Source organism: Arachis duranensis, chromosome 3 (assembly GCF_000817695.3).
Source record: "Arachis duranensis cultivar V14167 chromosome 3, aradu.V14167.gnm2.J7QH, whole genome shotgun sequence".
Classification (NCBI taxonomy): Eukaryota; Viridiplantae; Streptophyta; class Magnoliopsida; order Fabales; family Fabaceae; genus Arachis; species Arachis duranensis.
Window position 1 is genome coordinate 1,930,705 of NC_029774.3, and position 20,898 is coordinate 1,951,602.

At 33.6% G+C, this 20,898-nt stretch overlaps 1 protein-coding gene across 2 annotated transcripts; it reads left to right on the plus strand.

Annotated features, from left to right (window-relative positions):
* Positions 1-11,882: 11,882 nt before the first annotated feature.
* On the plus strand, positions 11,883-18,496 carry LOC107476910 (uncharacterized). Of its 2 annotated transcripts, none has more exons than XM_016096854.3 (13): positions 11,883-12,075; positions 12,813-12,912; positions 13,513-13,640; positions 13,889-14,042; positions 14,172-14,281; positions 14,548-14,631; positions 14,722-14,770; positions 14,855-14,946; positions 15,217-15,346; positions 15,509-15,588; positions 15,674-17,142; positions 17,595-17,708; positions 17,787-18,496. In XM_016096854.3, exons 2-13 carry the CDS (start codon positions 12,820-12,822, stop codon positions 18,359-18,361), a joined length of 3,078 nt encoding a protein of 1,025 aa, XP_015952340.1. In that variant the 5' UTR covers positions 11,883-12,075; positions 12,813-12,819; the 3' UTR covers positions 18,362-18,496. The 2 variants fall into 2 exon arrangements, with proteins under 2 accessions (XP_015952340.1, XP_015952341.1); XM_016096855.3 differs by having other exon boundaries at positions 15,220-15,346.
* The last annotated feature ends 2,402 nt before the right edge of the window (positions 18,497-20,898 follow it).

Here is a 20,898-nt window from a genome sequence, read left to right on the forward strand (position 1 = left end):
CCTCCAGCGTGGCAAAATGTTGTCATGTAAGCGTTCCGGTGATGACTCATTACCAGAAATATGTCCAGGGATTACTGTAAGTGCTCGAAACTCTATCTAGAGGACTATAATAAAAAAATTAAAATCTTAAAAATTATATTGAGTATTCACACAAATCTCAGAAATTACTATAAAGATTTACTCAATTCAGATCATAGCAACTTAGAAAAACAAGCCTCGTGCTTGGGAAAATTTTATTTGTGCCTCGTTACCAAAATTAGATAATCATGCCTTGTTCATTCCCAAATGAAAACCATCACATTGAGGGAAGAAAAGATGCAAATTCATTTAGATTCGAGCTTTATCATGATATGTAAATTTAGAACCAGAAAATTGGAGCTTCTTGTTTAAAACTAATTACTATTATATACTATTATATTAATAGACGTTAACATAATATTATTTATTAATATAATGTAAAAATAGTAAATATATTATTAATCAAAATATTAAACACTTGATAACTTGATTAGGAAGTATTGAATTAATTTTTTTTTTAATTATCCACATTATCCTTATTCTCATTTTTCAAACACAATGCGAGATTCGAATTATTGATACTTATTTAAGTGAATGAGTGAATTGACCACTTGATCAACTCTAGTTGATTATTGAATTCAAATTTTAAAAATAGTATAATCATTTTTTATGAATTGTTTATTGATAATAAATTTTGATATTCTTTGGCAGAAAAGTTTCGTTTATCAAGTTTCAATCTAACATAGAATTTTAGTTTGGGCTTCTAGTAATTTGCCTAGATTACTTAAGTTAAGGCCTATTGAAAACATGAATGGGCTTCTGTGATGATGATCGGACTGTGAAACAAGTAAAAACTCGTAAAAAATTAGTTAGTAATCAATAATCATGTACAAAGTGTGCAATGTTGAGGAGGAAAAAAATTCACATGCCAAGAATGATATAAATCTAATTTTAATACAAAAAATTAAATATATATTTAATTACGTATCATCATATTAAATAAAATAACTACTTTAAATTAATCATGTCGAATATTTTATCTTATCAAAATTAAACTCTAAAAATATTTCGTTAATCATAATATGCAATTTAATATACTGTCTACTAAATATTCTTATTCATATAAATTTTTTGTTAATTAAAATAATCTAAACACACAATTAATTAATTAATAACAATCCTATATTTATACGAATGTCAGTAATGTTTGATATAAGAATAGCATTATTGAATACTCTCTCGTGTTATTATAAAATGTATTTCTTTGTTACTTTATGTTTATATGTTAACAATTTATTAAATCAAATATAAAAATTTAACCGTCAAAATAGTTCAAAATACCGTATTCTTATCATGGCTAAAATTAAGTTTTTAATCTTTATAAAATACTTAAGTTTTTTTAATTTGATCATTAACAAATTTTCTACCATTTGTTTGTTTCATTGAGAGTTGAGGTGATAAATTAGATGAGTTTAATTTCAATGCGCAGTGTAAAATATTTTTACCGTAGAATTACATACATTTTTTTTAGATAACCATTTATATAGGTAATATAAAAAGTAATCATTTTTATTGATGTAGTGTTATATAATTAAATATATGTGTAAAACTATTAGATGTCGATAATACATTTTATTATATCATTATTCAAGTATTCAAGTCAATCTTTAATGAAATAAAATAATGAATATAAATAAAACATAATTTTAAAAAAAATTTCTAAAATATAACGGCAAAAAATATAAAATTTATGGTGTATCCAATACGAATAAAATTGTTTTCAAAGTTTTATACCAAAATGCTAATGAATTATAACTTAAATGACATAATTTTTCTATTTTCACCTAGAAGTCTCGAATTCAAATGTCAGTTCCATTTCGAAATCCAGGACATCCTTAACCAAATCTTCTTATGCCAATTTTGCCGCAACCTCCCATAACTCCACCTAGTACTAGTCCTCGTTCTGATTTTCTACCTTATACTCATTTGATGGGTTACTTTCTTAATGTCTACTTGAACCTTCCATGATCAGACCTTAGTGACTGTTGTTGCAACTTGCAAATTATTTTAATTCTACATTAGGGGGGAGAATTTCTACAAGCTGGCAAAGTGTACTAATAAATATAATGTTGTATAATTCTTCATTTTTCTATGAGATGCATATATATCTTGCAACGTAATCCATAACTCGTCTTGATGTTTGGCTCTTTTAATTTGCTCTATTTTTCCAAAGTACTCTATTTTTTCAAATGTTCAAATAAACTTTGACAAGAAATAACTTTTTGAGAAAACATTTTAAGATCTTTTCCATTTATTTTCTTGATTATATTTGGATTTTTAACAAAACTTTGATGATTCTTTAGAAAAAAAAAATAATCGAAAGGAAAAAGACAATAATAAGAACTTCGTGATTAAAAAATTTCATTACTATTGAATTAAAACTATAATATTTTAAGTCATATTTATCTCATCCCTCACTTATATAAAGAAAGGCCTGCTTGTCACAATTGGCACTTACATCATAAGGCAGGCCTGTTTTTAGTGCTTAATTTATATCATTGTTCCTAATGTTTTCTAAATAAAATAATTTTATTTATCATTATATTTAAACTAATAAGTTTTGTTCCTATTATACCATTTTTTATATCATTATTCTCTCAAGACTAAATTAGGTTGATAAAAAAAACTCCAAAAAATGCTAACTCACAGGAAAAAAAAGATATTAATTAAATATATATTTTAAAAAAATCTTTTAAAATTATATTTTGATACAAAATTCTGCGATCGTTATTAAAAAAAATAAAAATTTTCATCTTTAAAAATTGTTAATTTTATGTTAAGTGGTTTTTTTTAAAAAATATTTTAATTGTAAATGATCATTTTTTTTTAAATCGAAAGATCAAATTTTGTTTCGAATTTCTGTTGTATATTTTTTAAATATTTATTCAAATATTTTCACAAATGTTCGAATCAAATGGATAAATCGTTTACTAAATATAAAAGTTTTTTTACTAAAAAAATATAATATTTATTGATTATTTTTATTGCATTTTCAATTTTTTAAAAAATTATTTTATCATTAGCGACTAAATTTTTCACATACCAAATCCGTAGCTATTTTTTTTCTAAATCTTTACTCCCTTTTCAATTTGGCTCCGCTAGGTAGACAACAGAAAATCTGAACAACGTGAATAATGGGCAAGAAATTTGGCCCGAAAAAAATACTCCACCCAAATTATCCAACCACAAAAAAAAATACTCCATCCAAATTATCCAACCAAAAAATCTCATTCAGTAATTCAAAAATTTAATCATCCTCATACTTAGTAAATTGAACATCCAACATATTTTAATTGTATCTAACTAAACTCATTCTAATCAAATAACCATCCACATAAGAATTAAAATAACGTTCTGCATACCTACTAAATGACCATTCGGCTAAAAATTAAAATAATCACCCACATACCCACTAAAATAACCCAAAGACGCAACTACCAGATAATAAACGACGACCTCATGCTAGACGAAAATCCCAGGCTAAACCTGGCGTCGTTCTTGACGACGTGGATGGATCTCGAGTGTGACAAGTTCATGATGGCCGCCATTAAGAAGAACCATGTTGACATGGATAAAGGGGTGAGAGAGTGCAAAAACGGCGCCACTAGCAGAGTTGGAAGAGAACCTGGTGTGTCAGTGAGGGGCGACGATGTCAAGAGTTTTCAGCAACGATGACCGTTGCGGGAGAGATCGACGGTGAAGGGGTGCAAAACGGCGCCACTAACAAGGTTGAAGGAGAACCTGATGCGGCGGTGAAGGGGTGGCGGTGTCAAGAGCTTTACGACGACGATGATAACGGTTGCGGGAGAGATCAATGCCGTTGAGGGGAGGCGGTGGGATGCAAAACGTATCGTATATAAATGTGTAAACGTACATGGTGGTTTAAGTGCTAATTCTAATTTTTTCTAATTTTAAAATCTGATAGTAATTATTTAAGTAATTAAGAATTTGAATTTGAATTTAAAATTTACATTCCTTTTGGTAGCGTTTGTTTGCGAGACAAAGACCAAGAGATAGAGACCAAGAGACAGAGACAGAGACAGAGACAGAAATAAGTATCAGTATTGTGTTTGGTGTGGAAGTGTACAAGACTGATTTATGTCTCAGTATCCTATTTGGTTTGAAAAAAAAAGTAGAGACTAAATATTTAAAATTACCAAAATGCCCTTAATTTTAATTAACAACCATAACCCCCAAATCTAATTTCATTTTCCTCAGCATGCAACCCTGACCCCCTTTCTCCTCTCCTTTCCCGTAAAGGAATCATGTAGTCTGACCCGCCGCCGGTCACCTTCAATGGTCCGAATGACGACGACGCCTCTCCAAATCTCCATCGGTTCATCTTCGCGGCGCCAGTTGCTCCCTTAGGTTTGTGACATTGCTGCCGTTTGCACGCCCGTGAGTTTGCGTTGCCACCATCTTGAAGTTGTGCCTCTAGTCTCCATTGTTTCTCTATCAATGAATCTGGTATCTTCTGTCAATTTACCTTATTTGCTTGTTAATTTTGTAAAGTTCAAAGATGATAATTTCGAATGGCATTTTTTATTCCCTCATTTTTTGATTTGTTAACATTTTTTTATTTGGCCTCATATGGATGAGAATGTGTAAATTCCTCATTATCTAATTTGAGATTTGCCCTGATTTGCTTAAAATTGCTGATTTGTGCTTCATCAATTGTTGAAGATTTCTGAAATTGTTATATCTGAGTTTTTATTTACCCTCATTTGCTTTATATTTCTGATTTATGTGTCATCTTTTTTTTAAGATTTGGGAATTTGTGATTGCTGAGTGTTGATTCCATGGTTTGCGTATTATATAAAAAATTTTTTACCTTATTTGTGCTTGTTAATTGCTGATTTGTGAATTTGTGATTGTTATATTTATAAATTTATTTATGATGATTACTGTATAGAAAAACAAAGAAGATAATTGGAGAACTATTTATTAGGATTTGGATCCTCTAAAGTTTGAATTTTACTTTAGAGAGTAAAGTGTGATCTTCTACCCTTGAATAGTTTCTCTTTCATGTTTATTGTTGGTCCCACCTATGAAATAAATGGTGAGAGATCACACTCTAAAGCGAAATTCAAACTTTAGAGGATCCAAATCCTATTTATCATAATTATGTTTCTATTATCACTCTTTTTCTTTATCAAAATTAGTACACATTGGTGTGTTATCTTTAATTGGGATTGTATTTTTACTACTGTCTAACATACTATGAGTGTGAAAATTTATTGGAAAAGCTAGAAGCACCAACGTTTAATTTTTAAAATGACAAAGACATCTCTTCCTTGGAAAGAGAATGATCCTCTCTTGGCCATTGAATTGTAGTATCCGTCGCCCCTTGACTTGAGAAGAAGTCTCCCTCCCCTCCTCTACTTCTTTTTGTACATCATCCGAAACTGAAATCCAATATTTCCTTGAATCAAACCAGGATAGTTCACAACAACAATTCTAAAGCAAAAAGAACAATGTAACAAGATGCAAACATCGACAATACATCAAAACTAAACTGCCTTACCATTAAATCACTAATGTCAACATTGTATACCAAATCACCACATACCTTAATTGGTGTAGTTTCATCTTCAAACATATAGAAAATATCTTGAACTGAAAAATTTGTTTTGATTAGCTTCATTAAATAATTTTATTCGGACTAGTTGATTCATTCTTATGTTATGTTACTATTTCTTGATAGCTGTTTTGATTTTTACTTACTATTAAATGTATAGCAGCCTGGTTAACAATGGCTTCCACAAGTAGAAGATCTACAAGTGGTTCGTACAGTAGTGGCAATGTAACGGGAGAACATTTTTGTAAGTGTGGTTTAAGAGCTCCGTTACAAGTCTCAAATAGCATTGCCAACCCGGGTAGAAAGTATTACGCCTGTCCTGTAAGACGATGTGGATGGTTTAGATGGGCAGGTCAAACATTCTGACATTGGAGATTATAGCTCTTGTCAACTGAATTCTAATTTGAAGACGGTCAAACGAGTTGAAATTTTTCATACTGATGTTGTGTATCTAAAATTGTTAGCGTTCCTTCAACTTGTTGTTTCTACAGTCTGTGTTGTCTTGGTCATAGTATTGTTGTTTAAGTTGTAATTTGACCTTTGAAATCAAATAGGCAAATGACAAATTGTAATAACTAGTTTGAGAACATGTTTCAGTATATTTCATTATTAAATATAAAATGAGCACATGTTTCGGTATGTGTATAAACTTATTTTTATTTACATTTGCATGTAACATTTTATTATTGAAGACCCATTTCCACTTCTAAAATGTAGGGCTAGAGCTGAATCTGATATTTTCAACATTTATTCTTCTCTTTCTCACTCTAGTCTTTTTTACTTCACCACTACTCTCACCATATTCTTTTAAAATAAAAAATAAAAAAATATTGTGGTACTATCATTCATATACCCCTAAGAAACCAACATCACATTTTTTTTCATGCTCTTCTTCTATCTAATCACATTCTTCTTCATGTTTGCACATCATTCATATACCCTATATTGTACCGTCCCCTGTCATTACAAAAGATAGATAATTCTTCCACTTGGTAAATGATTATTCTTTTTTATTATCCGAAGTTTAGAATGCGACAGTTGATGACAAATAATTATCAGAAATATCATTAACATGATCATGACTATAAGTATTGTACTTAGCCAACAATTCATGGTCAAGTGACCAAAATAAAGACCATACCACAATATCAAAAAGATTGTACGAAGAACCTACACCTATTTAATAGAGACCAAAATAAAAGGCATTACCAAAATATCTATCCAAATGTATACCAAATATAAGTTTGTACGTTAAACTATCTTGAATATAACCATCTCACAAAATACTAAAACCCTATAGTGAAAAACTTAATACCCTAAGCCAAATCCACATAACAAGTGTCGGTCACTTCTCAACTTGATATAATGGAACACATAAGGCCAATCATCTGTGAATCTGACAAACTCCAAAAGTGTGCATACACAATAAGACTCTTGGCAAACTTTAAAATTGCCCTCACCACTTCGTCATCATTGAACCCAAGCTGTGTGAGCTTCTCACCAACCTTAAACTAATCATTCACACCAACAATGGCATCAGCAAGTAGTTGGGCATTCTTCCTTTGGTTAGCCAAAGATTGTTTGATATGGTCAGCCATCCTCTCCAAAATGTCAGCTTGCTTTCTCTTCCTCCCATATTGCCTTGTGCTTTCTCCACTCGCACCAGCTTCAGAATGTGAGGCTTATCCTTGCACTACTGGCCCTCTGTCGTTGTCTGGGTGTGGAGACATCTCAGAGTCATTAAATCCAATTGTAGTGTCTTCCGTCTCTTCGTTATCCTGTTCCTCCGCATCAAAGCCACTAACTGCTGCTGCTCCCGTGGCTTTATTCCTGCCAAATATACCCTCAAGCCGGTGAAACATAGGAAAGGGCTTGCCAGTACTGTAGAACTTGGTTGGATGTGTCTGTAAAAATATAAACCCAATTCAACAAACACGTCTAAAAAAAACACACATTAACTCTGACCAAAACAAACACACATACAAATTATAGTATTAACTCTTCACCAATTATTACACATTGTTTTTACGTGTCACTTGTTTTAATCAATGCAATTTGCAGAGGGAAACATGCAAAGGAAAATACAGAACAAAAGAAAGATCAAATTCAACATGAACAAAAGAGGTAAGCACAAATTTTATTTTACTCTAAATCCCATTCAAAGGTGGCTTAGATACAAATTTAAAAGTGGCTCAGATTCAGTATAAACCGTATAATTATATACAAATCTTAAAAGAAAGATAATTAAAGGGTACCAAATACTTATATGATATATTAAAAAGTATGGATCACACTCACCTTCAACCATGCATCAAGGACATCTTTGCTGTCAACTTCGACACATTGTTTCTCATGATTCCAACCGAATCCACTGCATCCAAGCATGTCAGCGGCGTATTGATACTTCTCCTTCAACCGCTTGTGCTTATTCTTGCAGTGCTTCGCAGTCAGGGTACAACCGGGGAATGCCTCCAGCATCTTCAGAGCCAGTTTCTCGAATGTTATGGGGTTTGAATTGCCCACAGTTAGCCCTCTGACCATCTACCATAAACTTCTCCATGAAGCTAACAAAAGCATTAGTCTCTTCATCACTCTACATGCGTTTGTTGTCCATTTTTACCTACCAAAATTAAGATAATCAACCTTGTGAAAAATTAAATATTGTGAACATAAATTAACTAAATTAAAATAAATTAACATAACTTAACAAAAAATAATAAAACAGCAAACAATAACACAAATAACCACAATTAATCCACAGCCTACAATTTACGCCATAAGCAAGTACAAATATGTAAAACTGAACCACAAACAGTTAGTTGCTATTACAAATTAAGAGGTGCTATTACAATGTTTCCCATCTCAACAAGTCATACAAATTAAAATACAGCCATTACAACACTACTCAATATGGCAAATAAAATGCTTTGAATACGTATTATAGCCTTCAAAACTTTATTAAAATACTTACTAATTGTCTTTCTGGACCTACAAAATCTAATCTGCAGACTACGATTTTTTTTGTGCTGCGCTAAGATAATTAAGAAAGTCGTAACCTGCTCCGGCAGGTTTACATGACCATCCTCTTTAAGTCTTCCTTGAACTTGGAGCAACTCACACAAATTAGCAAAGGCATTTGTATTCATTCTCAACTCCCAAACACAATTCCCATCACCCTCACCAACAATACGCTCTAAAGCCTCACGTCTAATTCTATTATTCATTATTCCGCCTAATGATAGTTGGCCACTAGTTCTATCCCTAAAGTACACAAATAGCGTAAGCACAAAGAACAACATCAAATCCTCATGCTTGGATCTCGTCTCTTCATAAAAACACACGCATCGCTTAATAATCTCCGACCGCTCCATTTCTTCCTAGCAAAGTTATTACATTAAAAAACGCATAAACATTCAAATAAATCTAACACTTCTTGATATAAAATCTGCTATATCTTCTTATAACAAAAAACAAGATCAAGAAACTGGAACCAAAAGACAGTTAACACTATTTACTTCTCAATTTTAATTTAGTTTCAATTAGAAATCAAAACAGGAAATACAATAGAAACATACATTAAATGAAAATATCAATTTTCCTCTCTCATTTCATGTACTGAAAGTGACTTTTTTAGGTATTTTAAGCAAATCAAAGTCTTCCAAAAGTTGTTGTGGTTTAAATTGAATGAGTTACGTTAAGAGTTAATACTTTGAACCATTCATGATTATCATACAAACTATATTAATGTCGTTGAGATTATTCATCCTAAGAAGTTAAACAAGAAAACGTGAAAAGGCTATTAGACTTGTGCATATTTTGAAAAAAGTAGTTGGAGTTATACTAACTAACAAGGTCTTAACAAGTCACGCAAATAAAAAGAGAAAAGTTAATTAGACTTGTGCAGATTAAATAATTCAAATGAGCTTAATAATCATTAATTTTGAAGATTCAAATAGACTAAAAGACTATCTTACCTTTTATCCTTTAAGCTAAAATAAAAATTCTACTTCATTTGATAAGAGACGGGTTTAGTAAAGATAACAACAACTTAACCAACTCTTAAAATATGTTAAATTTGCAAAACTGGTCCTGATTAACATGTTCCCCTAACAAAGTGCAACCCAATTTCAAATAAAGTGTTTGGTGCAGTTATATAAAATTTTATTAGTTATAGTTGAATATCAAAGTATATTACTGGAGTGACACTACTCTTTAAACTACAACTAAGCTAACAAATTTTTCATCTATACGATTTCAGAAATCACTTTGAGTGAGCTGGTTATAGCCACAATAATCATATATTTACAAAACGATTTACACAATTTCACATTAAACAGACATAAATTTTGCAAAAAGAGCATCAAAAGTTCAAAATCAAAAGCTGCATAAACATGAGTTTCAAAAAAATCAAGCATGACCAAAACTAATTCATAAGAAGCACAACACAAACGAAATTAATGAAACAAGACATGAGAACATAGAATCAAATCCACAAAAGCTATCTACGCATCTATACATTAGAATAACGAACCAAATCGCATTGAAGAGAGAAAAAGAAAAATTCTTTATATGCATCTAATAGAACAAATAATCAAATCCACAGAACGTTAGTCGCAACATAAAAAAACGAACAAAATCAGTAAAGAAATTTGGCCACAACTAACCTAGGTTACACAAGCTATGATGACGATAAGGAAGTTGTTGAATTCGACAGCAACAGGGAGACTCTTTCAATTAGGTTCCTCGAACGTTGTCTTGTGAAAAGGAGAAAATGAAGACATGAGAACACGCGGCCTAGGAAGACGAACTTCGACAGTGACTCACTTACCGTGCGGTGGTTACAACAGCGGCGACGAGGTGCTATCCTGACATTGGCGATGCAGAGGCTGCAACCTAGACTTCGAAGAATAAATGAGAAGATGGAGTGAGGGGGCTGCTAACACTAAAGTCCTAATCTGAAAAAAGGGTAAAGTTGACATTAGTTAATTAGAATAGGAGTATTTTAAGTACAAAATATTATTAAAGTTTCTGTCTCTGTCTTTAAAAATCTCAATCTTCTGTATCTCTACTTTTTGAAGGTACTAAAATATTAAAATTTTGGAGACAGAAACTCAAATTTAAGTACCAATCTCAAATTTAATACCAATTTTTAACTCAACAAACATAATATTAAGTTCTTGTCCCCGAGTCTCAATTCCAATTTCTGCAAACAAACACTACCTTTTAGACGGTTGTTCACTTTTTCACTATATACATTGTTTCATATACTTTTCCTTTTAAATTTTAATCACTATGGTCACCATATCTCCTCCTTTGTCGCACAACACGTCGGCGCCATCTCCTTTTCTTCTTTCCACTACAGGAAATATCATTATTGTCCATTACATTGTTGTAATAAGACATACAAAAATAAGAGATTGAAAAACCGTGGACATATTCAAATCCTAACGATGAAGGGTGATGAAGGGTACTATTTTAATGAAGTTGAAATTGGCGTGATATGAATATGATTAGCTCCCTTGAAAATTTGGGAGACACACATGAAAGATTTTCATTGAGCTTTAATTAGCTTCGTATCATCAATCTGTACATAGAGCATTTCTAAGTTGTTTGCTATTGTTAGCGCAATATGGTTGTTGTGGTGGTTAGGGTGAAAAAGGAGGTGGAGGAAGTAGGTGACAATGATGAATAAGAAAAGGGTTTATGGAGGACTAGTGAAGAAAAGTTGGGAAGGAAAACAAAGAGGAAGAAGAAAGTTGAGGAAAATAAAAAGGACATTATTGGAATAAAAATTGTTAATTTAAACAAAATTTTCTTTTGAAATTTAGGTATGAAGTTGACATAAATTAAATAATAAGAGTAATTTTAAAATTTTCAAAAATTTAATAGACAAATCACCATCTAAGTGGTATACTAAAGTTTGGTTAACATTTAAAAAAATATATGTCGATATTCCAGTGACAATTATTTTGTCTACAAGCACATTCGTCGGATCTAAAAGAAGCCAGGTGTCAGTCATCAGGAGCACCACGTGTTGCCGGAAAGATCCTAACCAAAAACACTCGAACCAGCTGTGGCCTAAAGAAGCTCGACAAAACAGAAGAGGAAACATGAGGGGCAATCGTCGTAATTAGCTACAAATCCAAGGCCATTTAAGTGACCTCTATGATGCACACAATGACAGCGACGCGCAGATAAAAAGAGGGAAGAGAACCAAAAACGCCATCCAAACAGCACCTTCTCTTTCTTTCTCTCTCTTTTAAAAGACACCTTGTGGTTTTTCTCTGCCCTTTTGTGCTCTCTCTCTCTTCTCTTCGTCTTCGTTATCGTGCGCTTCTTCTTGTTCTCTCTATTTCTCTCTCTCTTCGCTTTCGAGACAATCTCATCCTCACAGTTTTTCGCGTTTCGATCTCAACACTGTGAGTTGCCGACTCCTCAATCCCTAACCCTAATTTCTCTTTTCTTTCCTAATTGGAACAGAGAAGAGAAGATGCATCTTCTCTTAGATCCCTAATTGGTTTTTCTGATTAATCAAATTAGACCTCGCTATTGACGTCATGGAATTCTGTTTTCATTCGCCTGTTTTCTGATTTCAATTTTTCGGAGCTCGTCTTTTCGGTTTTGCTTTACATGTTGGATATTTTGTTCTCATTGATTATCGTTCTTTATTGTTATTTAATCCGATTTTATGTGTTTTGATGGGTTGTCCAGTTGATCTGTTCCGTACTTGTGTTTGATTCATTAAAGATCTTTTTGGCAATGATTTGTTAATTGAATCTTATGGAGTCCAAAGATCGTGTGGGTGGGTTAGGGGTTTATATGGATTCTGAACTCGCTTTATTTCTTTAATAATTTTTTAATGTCGATTTATTATATCATATTTTGCCTTATGTCCGGTGCTCAGATTTTTGAGCGGTGGTTGTTGGTTACTGTGTTTCTGAAGTGAATGCCTTAGTGTGTAGAGACTCCTATTTTCTTTGAGCTCATTGGGTGTGGATTTATTTTTTCTTTTTATCTTTTCTATCTTCAATTTTTTGGGCTATTAGAAGAATCTTCTGCTAAAGTTTATGACGAAAATTATTTATTATTGATATAATGATATAATTATGTTTAGTTGACTAACTTTGGCCTTATGGCTTATCCTCTTTACATTCAGAGCCATCATGAGTGACGAAGGAGAAAGGACTTGTCCTCTCTGTGCTGAAGAGATGGATTTGACCGATCAGCAGTTGAAGCCATGCAAATGTGGTTATGAGGTTTGACTCTATATAATATCTTATGGTCTTGAAATGATTAGGAAGCTTTTATAGTGACATTTATTTATTTCAGAAGAAAACAGCGTTTTATATTCATCTTGTAAAGGCTACTTGATTTCCTTGTCAGTTTAGTTACTTATTTAGTGTATACAACATTCCGTTAATCTTGATATTTGAACAATCGTTATTTTTTAAGCTTCAAGTTTTAGCCGTTATTACGCCGAATTATTTGGCTTGAGATCTTTTGAGTTGGCATTTGTTGTTGATATTTTTTTTAATTAAATTTGCGGCATGACTGGCGTGTTTCTATATTAGTTTGTACTGTTGTGATTGTTTCCTACTCCTTCCCTTTCCCCATCTTCTGCCATTGTTGTACCAAAACGTGAAAGTGATAGAAGAGAAGGGATGGAGGGAGTTTCAACTTCGGTGAGGCTAAAAATGGTGGTTAAAACACAGTATCCCTTCTTTTTCTCTTCCAACTCATTTCAACTTTTACTTGTGATATACTAGATGCTGTCTATGTTTGGTTTCCTGATTATATGTCTTTATCACAAGATTCATTCCAATGAATGTCAGTTTCATCTCTCCTTAATTGTGCAGATATGTGTCTGGTGCTGGCACCACATAATGGACATGGCTGAAAAGGATGACACAGAGGGTCGATGCCCTGCATGTCGTTCCCCTTATGATAAGGAAAAGATTGTTGGGATGGCTGCAAACTGTGAGAGGTTGTTATGTTAACCATATATTTCTGTATGCTTGGAAATGTTATGTTGATTCCCTAAGCAATTTTCATTCCCTAGCATGGTTTGTCAAAATAATTTTTTTCAACAGATATATTTTAGGAGATCTCAACTTATGTTTCACGTGGAACAACTGATAATGTCAGACAAAGAAGTTTTCGTTATTAGTTTTTTAACATTCCAATCTATTATAAAGTGAAACTAGCTCTTCACCATTTTTGTTTTGCTTATAGATTGGTGAATGAGATTCATATGGAGAAAAAGATGAAGAATCAGAAAGCAAAGACTAAATCTTCTGATGGCAGGAAGCAGCTCAGTAGCGTGCGAGTGATTCAGCGCAACCTTGTTTACATAGTTGGGTTGCCTCTCAACTTGGCAGATGAAGAAGTAAAATTTTTACCTTCTCATTGCTCGAGTACCTGAGTGGTGCCTTTTCTAATTCAGAATGTTTCATCCTTGATTTTCAGTCCTTTCCCTGATTGAATTTCCTTTTTATTTTAATCACCATTTATACAGCTTCTCCAGCGCCGAGAATATTTTGGTCAGTACGGGAAGGTCTTAAAAGTGTCGATGTCGCGGACAGCTGCTGGTGTTATTCAGCAGTTTCCAAATGAGACATGCAGTGTGTAAGTTATTTTATTGTGTGGTTTAGTTTTCTCCTCACTGGCATTATGGTTTTCTCGGTTACGTTGCCGTGTTTTGTTATGCGTTGTTTTGGGTTATTGAACAATTCTTACAACCAACAAAATGATTTCAACTAGAGTTATAGGTAGCATGGACTTAAAAAGGGTGGCAGCATATTTGTGCCCCTTTCTTTGATATATTCTGTTTGTCTGTACAAACATGTTTAATTACTTTAATGGGCAGTTCCTAATTGGATGTTTTGTTTCAGATATATTACTTATTCAAAGGAGGAAGAAGCAATTCGCTGTATTCAAAATGTACATGGATTTGTTTTGGAGGGTAGACCTCTAAGGTACAAAAAACATACATATTCTTCTTTTTTGGTTTGCAAATGGCATGTATGACCCAAAGTCTTGGTTAACAATTATGTTCGCATTTTCAGGGCTTGTTTTGGAACCACAAAATATTGTCATGCATGGCTCCGAAATGCGGTATGAAAGATACTGTGTTTGCAGTTTTTTAAGTTGTGCCTTAATTGGTTATGCTTTTAATTGGGGAAATATCTCTATAACCAGCCTTGCAGCAATCCTGATTGTTTATACCTACATGAGGTTGGCTCTCAAGAAGATAGTTTTACAAAAGATGAAATAATTTCAGCATACACCAGGTACTTTTTTATAACTTCGTTTCAAAACTTTTCGGTTAAAAATAACATCTATCATTGTTGATATTCAGCAATTTTTTTTATCATGATGATTTTTTTTTCTTTAGTAAAGTCAATTAGATCAATTGTTATGTATTTGGGGGTTCATTTTACATAAATTGAATCGTTAACTGGGATTTGGGCAATTCAGTTTCTGAATTCTCTTTTTTGAATCTTGAACTGAATGTAGTGCTTTTATATAATTGTTTGTTGACTTGCTCTCTTGTTTTGAAGAAGTCGAGTTCAGCAAATCACTGGTGCCACAAACAACATGCAAAGGAGGTCGGGGAGTATATTACCTCCACCGTTTGATGATGGCATGAATAACTCCTTGGCAAAGCCTATTGTTAAAAATGCTTCAAGTGTAAGATTTTCTCGTGTTGTGTACTAATGCCTCTTTTTGGTGTTATCTTTTGATATGTTGTCTGTTCATCTTTTAGCAATTGCTAAACTACTTGTGAAGTGTATTTGTGCAGCCATCAGTTGAATAGGAATAAACTGACATTTATATTTAATGATGAATCAGAACTCTGTATGCACGGTAAGAGGTTCACCTCCTAATGGATTTTGTGGGAGACCTGGAGCTCTTCCTTCTAGTTCTTCATGGTATGGTAATATGTGGTATATATACTTTGAAAGGTGAACTTGTCATGAGATAATTGTGTCTTACATATATTTTGTTTTTTCTTAGGGGAACCCAAACTACAAATTGTCAGCCCTCTGCGGGAGGTCAATCATGTCAAAATGGACCAGCCAAGGCAAAACCTGATACAGTTGGCAGCTCACTACCTTTTTCAGCTGCTGTTGTTGGTACAGTTCAGGCTTCTGCATTGCATTGTGATGTGACAAAAAGGCCACCATCAGGTGATGGGAGTCATGGTATGCCTGGAGTGAAAAATGGGCTGTTGAAACCCATTAAACAATACAATAGTGTCGACATTGTGGCTAGTACAGGTGATAAAACTTTGGCTTCGGATATTTCTCCCGTGCCTACAAAATTGAATAGCCAGTTGTCTTCTCTGACTTCTCAAGATAGTGATAGAGGTAGTTGTACTACACTAAACACCGTAAATTCCACTTACATCACTGGACAATCATGCAGCTCTGGTCCTGAGGAAGCAGTTACTGCTACCAATGAAGAGATTCAGAATTTGTCCTGTGAGTTATCCTCCATTGACATTGATGGAGATGCTGCAAAAGAAAATTCCAGCATAACCAAACCTAGTAGCCCGCCTTCTGATTTCTTGATTAAATCTCCTGAAATTCAAGGAACACAGCATAATGTTGACAAGTTTAGAGATTTAATAACTTCAAATGAGGCTGGTAAAGGTGCTAGCTCAGATAATGGGGTTTGTAGTTCAAGGGAACATTTAGATTGGAGATTGGATTCTCATTCACAATTAGTTTCAGATAGTGTTGAAGATGATGTAGCATCTTTTGATAATCAAAGACTTAAGGATCCAGAAGTTGTTTGCCGATCTTATTTGCCAAAGTCAACTAGTTTCCTTCATGTATCAAGCCATTCTAGCCCTCATCTTCAGCAGCTTGGTGAATCATGTACTGGTGCAAATGCTGGTTCTGTGTCAGCTAATGAAAGAGATGGGAATGAATATCTTTCAAATTCCTCTGTATATAGTGGATACCCTGAAAAATTGGTCAGCAGCAGTTCTTATGGTTTCCTTGATGAAAGGAACAGACAAAGCATTGGAAGATTAGTTAGTGAAGCAGTTAATACTGGACGAGATTGTGCTATTGATAAGGGTGAGAGTAGTATAATTTCAAATATATTGTCTATGGACTTGGATCCATGGGATGATTCAATGACATCACCGCATAATTTAGCTAAGTTGTTGGGTGACAACACTGAAAACCAGTCTGGTTCGATGAAGAAATCTAGCTCCTGGAAAGTTCAGAGTAATAATCAATCTAGATTCTCTTTTGCGAGGCAGGAGGAATCCAAATTTCAATCCCATGATGTGCATCCATCTTATGGTGTGAGCCAACCACAGCTAAAGACGTCCTCGGTCATCCATGATTTTGTGGAAGGAGATTACTATATGGATAAATTGGGCATAGCAAATGGTTTTTCCACAAGTAATTTTGAGGATGCTGAAAATATCAGCAGTGGTCATTTTCTTCACTCTAATAACAAGCTTTCAGGTGGTTATAAAAATAACTTCCCTTAAACTGACTGCACTACTCATGCATTGAGTTCTTTTCTGGCATATATTGGTTTTGTTATATCTTCTACGTCACACACTCCACTTCTTTTGGCCCTTTCGCTTGGTACTATCATCACTTCTGTGATTTTATTAGTTTGTACTGGATATTGATGTGTATGTTAGAATAATTTTGACGTTCTATTTTGTCCTGCAAAGCTGATTCGTCTTTGCTGTTGATGGGTTGCTAGATGGGAAAAAGAATTTTCTATGTCAGGCTAAATGCCAATTGCTTATATACATACCAACCAAGATTACATTTCAAATTTGTATTGTTTTAAGTTGATCACTGATTTTGAATGAAAATCATATCACTTGCTCATAATATTATAGCAAATGTTAGCTGTTTCTAGGCTTTGTATAATCTTACACCATGCCTCCTTTGCATTACAGCTGTTTCAAGAGCACAGGTTTCAGCCCCACCAGGATTTTCAGTTCCAAGCAGGCCGCCACCACCGGGCTTTTCTTCTCATGAGAGAGTGGAGCAGGCTTTTGACTCGATGCCTGGTTTGTTATGATGTCTCTTGACTTGTGCTATTTTGAAATCATTTATTGGTTGGTAATGAATGTTCTTATCTTTGACAGGGAATTCATTGCTTGACCATTCCTCTTTTTTGAGAAATTCATATCAAACAGCCCCAACTGGAAATATCGGTGGTGCAGGGGATATTGAATTTATGGACCCTGCTATTTTGGCTGTTGGTAAAGGGAGATTTCAAGGGGCACTAAACACCCCAGCACTTGACATGCGATCTAATCTCATGCCACAGTTAAATTACTTCGACAATAATGAGGCCAGACTTCAATTATTGATGCAAAGATCTCTCTCACAGCCTCAACAGAATCTTCGATTTCCGGATATTGGGAATACCTTTTCTCAGCTTGGAGATTCTTATGGTATATCTTCAAGGTTAGACCAATCCCAGGTCAGTAATATTTCCCCATACCCTCAGATGTCTCTGCAGCAATCTACGAATGCAGTCATGTCAAATGGGCAGTGGGATGGGTGGAATGAGATGCAAAGTGGAAATAATCTAGGCGTGGCTGAACTTTTGAGAAATGAAAGATTTGGATTTAATAAATTTTACTCGGGATATGATGATTCAAAATATCGGATGCCAAATTCTGGTGATCTGTACAATAGAACATTTGGGATGTGACCTTGCGAGCCTATGTATTCTCTTATTGTTGGCATTGGTGAAGCTGTGCAGAATTGGACAGAACAGTTTTTGTGTCACGGAGATGAGACTGACTCCGGATTGGTGTAATGCTGTATTGGGCTACCTAGTGATGAAATTCCCAAGAAGCGTTAATCTATAGCTGCAGTTGGTAATTATTGATCTTCTGTTCTCTTGATTCAGTCTTTATGGTTTAATTGGTTTATATCACATTAGCACTTTGCCAGTGCATATGACAATGAAAATTAAGTGCCTTTTTTTAAGCCTTAATGAAGGGGTATAATGTTACGTCATATAAACATTGTCTTGTTCTGTAACTATGCCCTCATGTTCCCCCTTTTCTAATCCATTCCAGTTCTGGATTTGCGGACGGGAGCTGTGCTGGTGTTTTCAAGGCATCAACCATCAATGCTAATGACTAATGTGATCAAACTGCCGGTGCTAGCAGGTAGATCTTAGTTGAGTGTTTTCCCTTCGGAGGGTGAGAACTTGTTGGTTCAAAATCACATAGTTTAAGTCACATATTTATTGTTGTATTTTTCCGTATCGTTTAACCTCCCTTGTGGGTATGTGGTGTAATACTGTGGCATGTCCGGCTAAGCCAATTGGCTCCTTTCCTTTTTTTTCCCCCTTAAAAAAATCTCCAAGCTCTCTCTCTCTCACTCACTCACAACTTTATGCTTGGGTTGATGGTTTTGAGAACGAATGGGAGCCCGTGGTAATGTTATGAGCTTCCTTTGTTTGCTATTAAATTTTACTCTACTCCATTTCACCATTTAAATTCTTTTCCACTTCTCTCCTTTATCTTAAATCCTAACAAATAACAATGCCTACAAGTTGATCTCCCGAATTTGTTACAATGTGCTTATTATCTCCAAAACTGTCTAGCAAGACGCTTAATATTTTAATGCTTATTTTAACAATTAATGGGAGTGTTGCTGCATATTTTGTTACAGTTTCGTTGGTTGATTTGCATTTTCTGAAAAATAATAAGTTTTTAAGTTTAGGTAGATAAAGTGTTATTAATTTTATTCGTAATGAGCAAAGCTGTGGGGAGCATAACTTACCTAGCTTATTTATCAAAAACAGAAATAAGATTAGGTGTACTCGAATATTGTGGCATAACAAGAACCCAAGGGTTAGGATTATGGGTTTGAACTCTCCTTGTCTCTGCATGTATCTAGGCTTCAGCTTTGGTCTTTCCATTAACTTAGTGTGTTTCAGTGCACACGATGTTGGACTTTTGAGATTTCATTCTGACCCTCTAAATGAACGTATCTCTAGCTTGCCCCCTTAATGTATATATTGCAAAGGCGGATGAAGCTAGGAAGAAGAGGAAGCAGAGGAGGGAGCTGGGTAGAGGAAGAGTAGGTTGCAACCCAAAATTGTCAATACCCGTAGGGACGAAGGCAGCAGTGGCATCATCCTCGCCTCTACAGAATGGCGGTCTTCACCCATCCCACAATAGCGACTCTGACCCAGACTAGTGCTGTTGGTTGTCACGGATGCTGTTGGTGGAGGTCACATTGGTTGTCACGCTCAAAGCTGAAAATCTCAGCAACACTCAACGAGAAATCATCATGGGTTCCATGGTAGTTTTAGACTTTAAGCAACTAAAGGGATAAATAAAAAATAGAGTAATTAAGGGGCGTAATAGAAATATAACCCATGATAGTTTTAGATTTTAAGCAACTAAAGGGATAAATAAAAAACAGAGTAATTAAGGGGCATAGTAGAAATATATTCATTTACAGGTTTACACTGTTTGGAAATTGAATGTAAAGGAAAAAAATTGACGTGCAATCCATGTTTAACTTTTCGATTCATCTATGCGAAGAAAACTGAGAAAAATTTGTAAGAGAAATATATTATAAATTTACCCTTTGTGTTATATTAATATATTGTAATTTATATATAATATAGATAAAGATATTAATGTAATTTTATTTTATTATAATTTTTTTCATCTCTTTTTTATTTATTTTTTTTTACATTCAAACAACACATAAAAAAATTTAATTTTTTTTATTTTTTTTCTCTCATTTTTCATTTTGTATCCATAGTGTTAGATTGGTTAGAATGAAATCTTCAAAAACCTAAAATTGTGTGCATCCAAACAAAGTTATTCCTAATACATGTGACTAAAGTTTGGTGTATTATGTGATATTTCAATAATAATAATAATAATAATAATAATAATAATAATAATAATAATAGAAAGTATAGGGACTCTAATAATAATAATAATAATAACAACTAACACTTAGATAAATGTATCTTATAATTGGAAGACTCAACTCGAGTCATTATTTAGTCCTATGTTCTTCTATTTGATTATTTTATTGGTTTTTTTCTATCTTTACTGTTTTTAATTAGACTTATATATATTTAATTGAACGTTATTTTTAATTTTGCAATTAGGTATTTTATAATGTAAAAAATATTAGAGTTAACTGGATATTTTTTTGCAAATTGAAGATATCGACAAATAAAAACCTAATTAGATTTTTTAACACGGT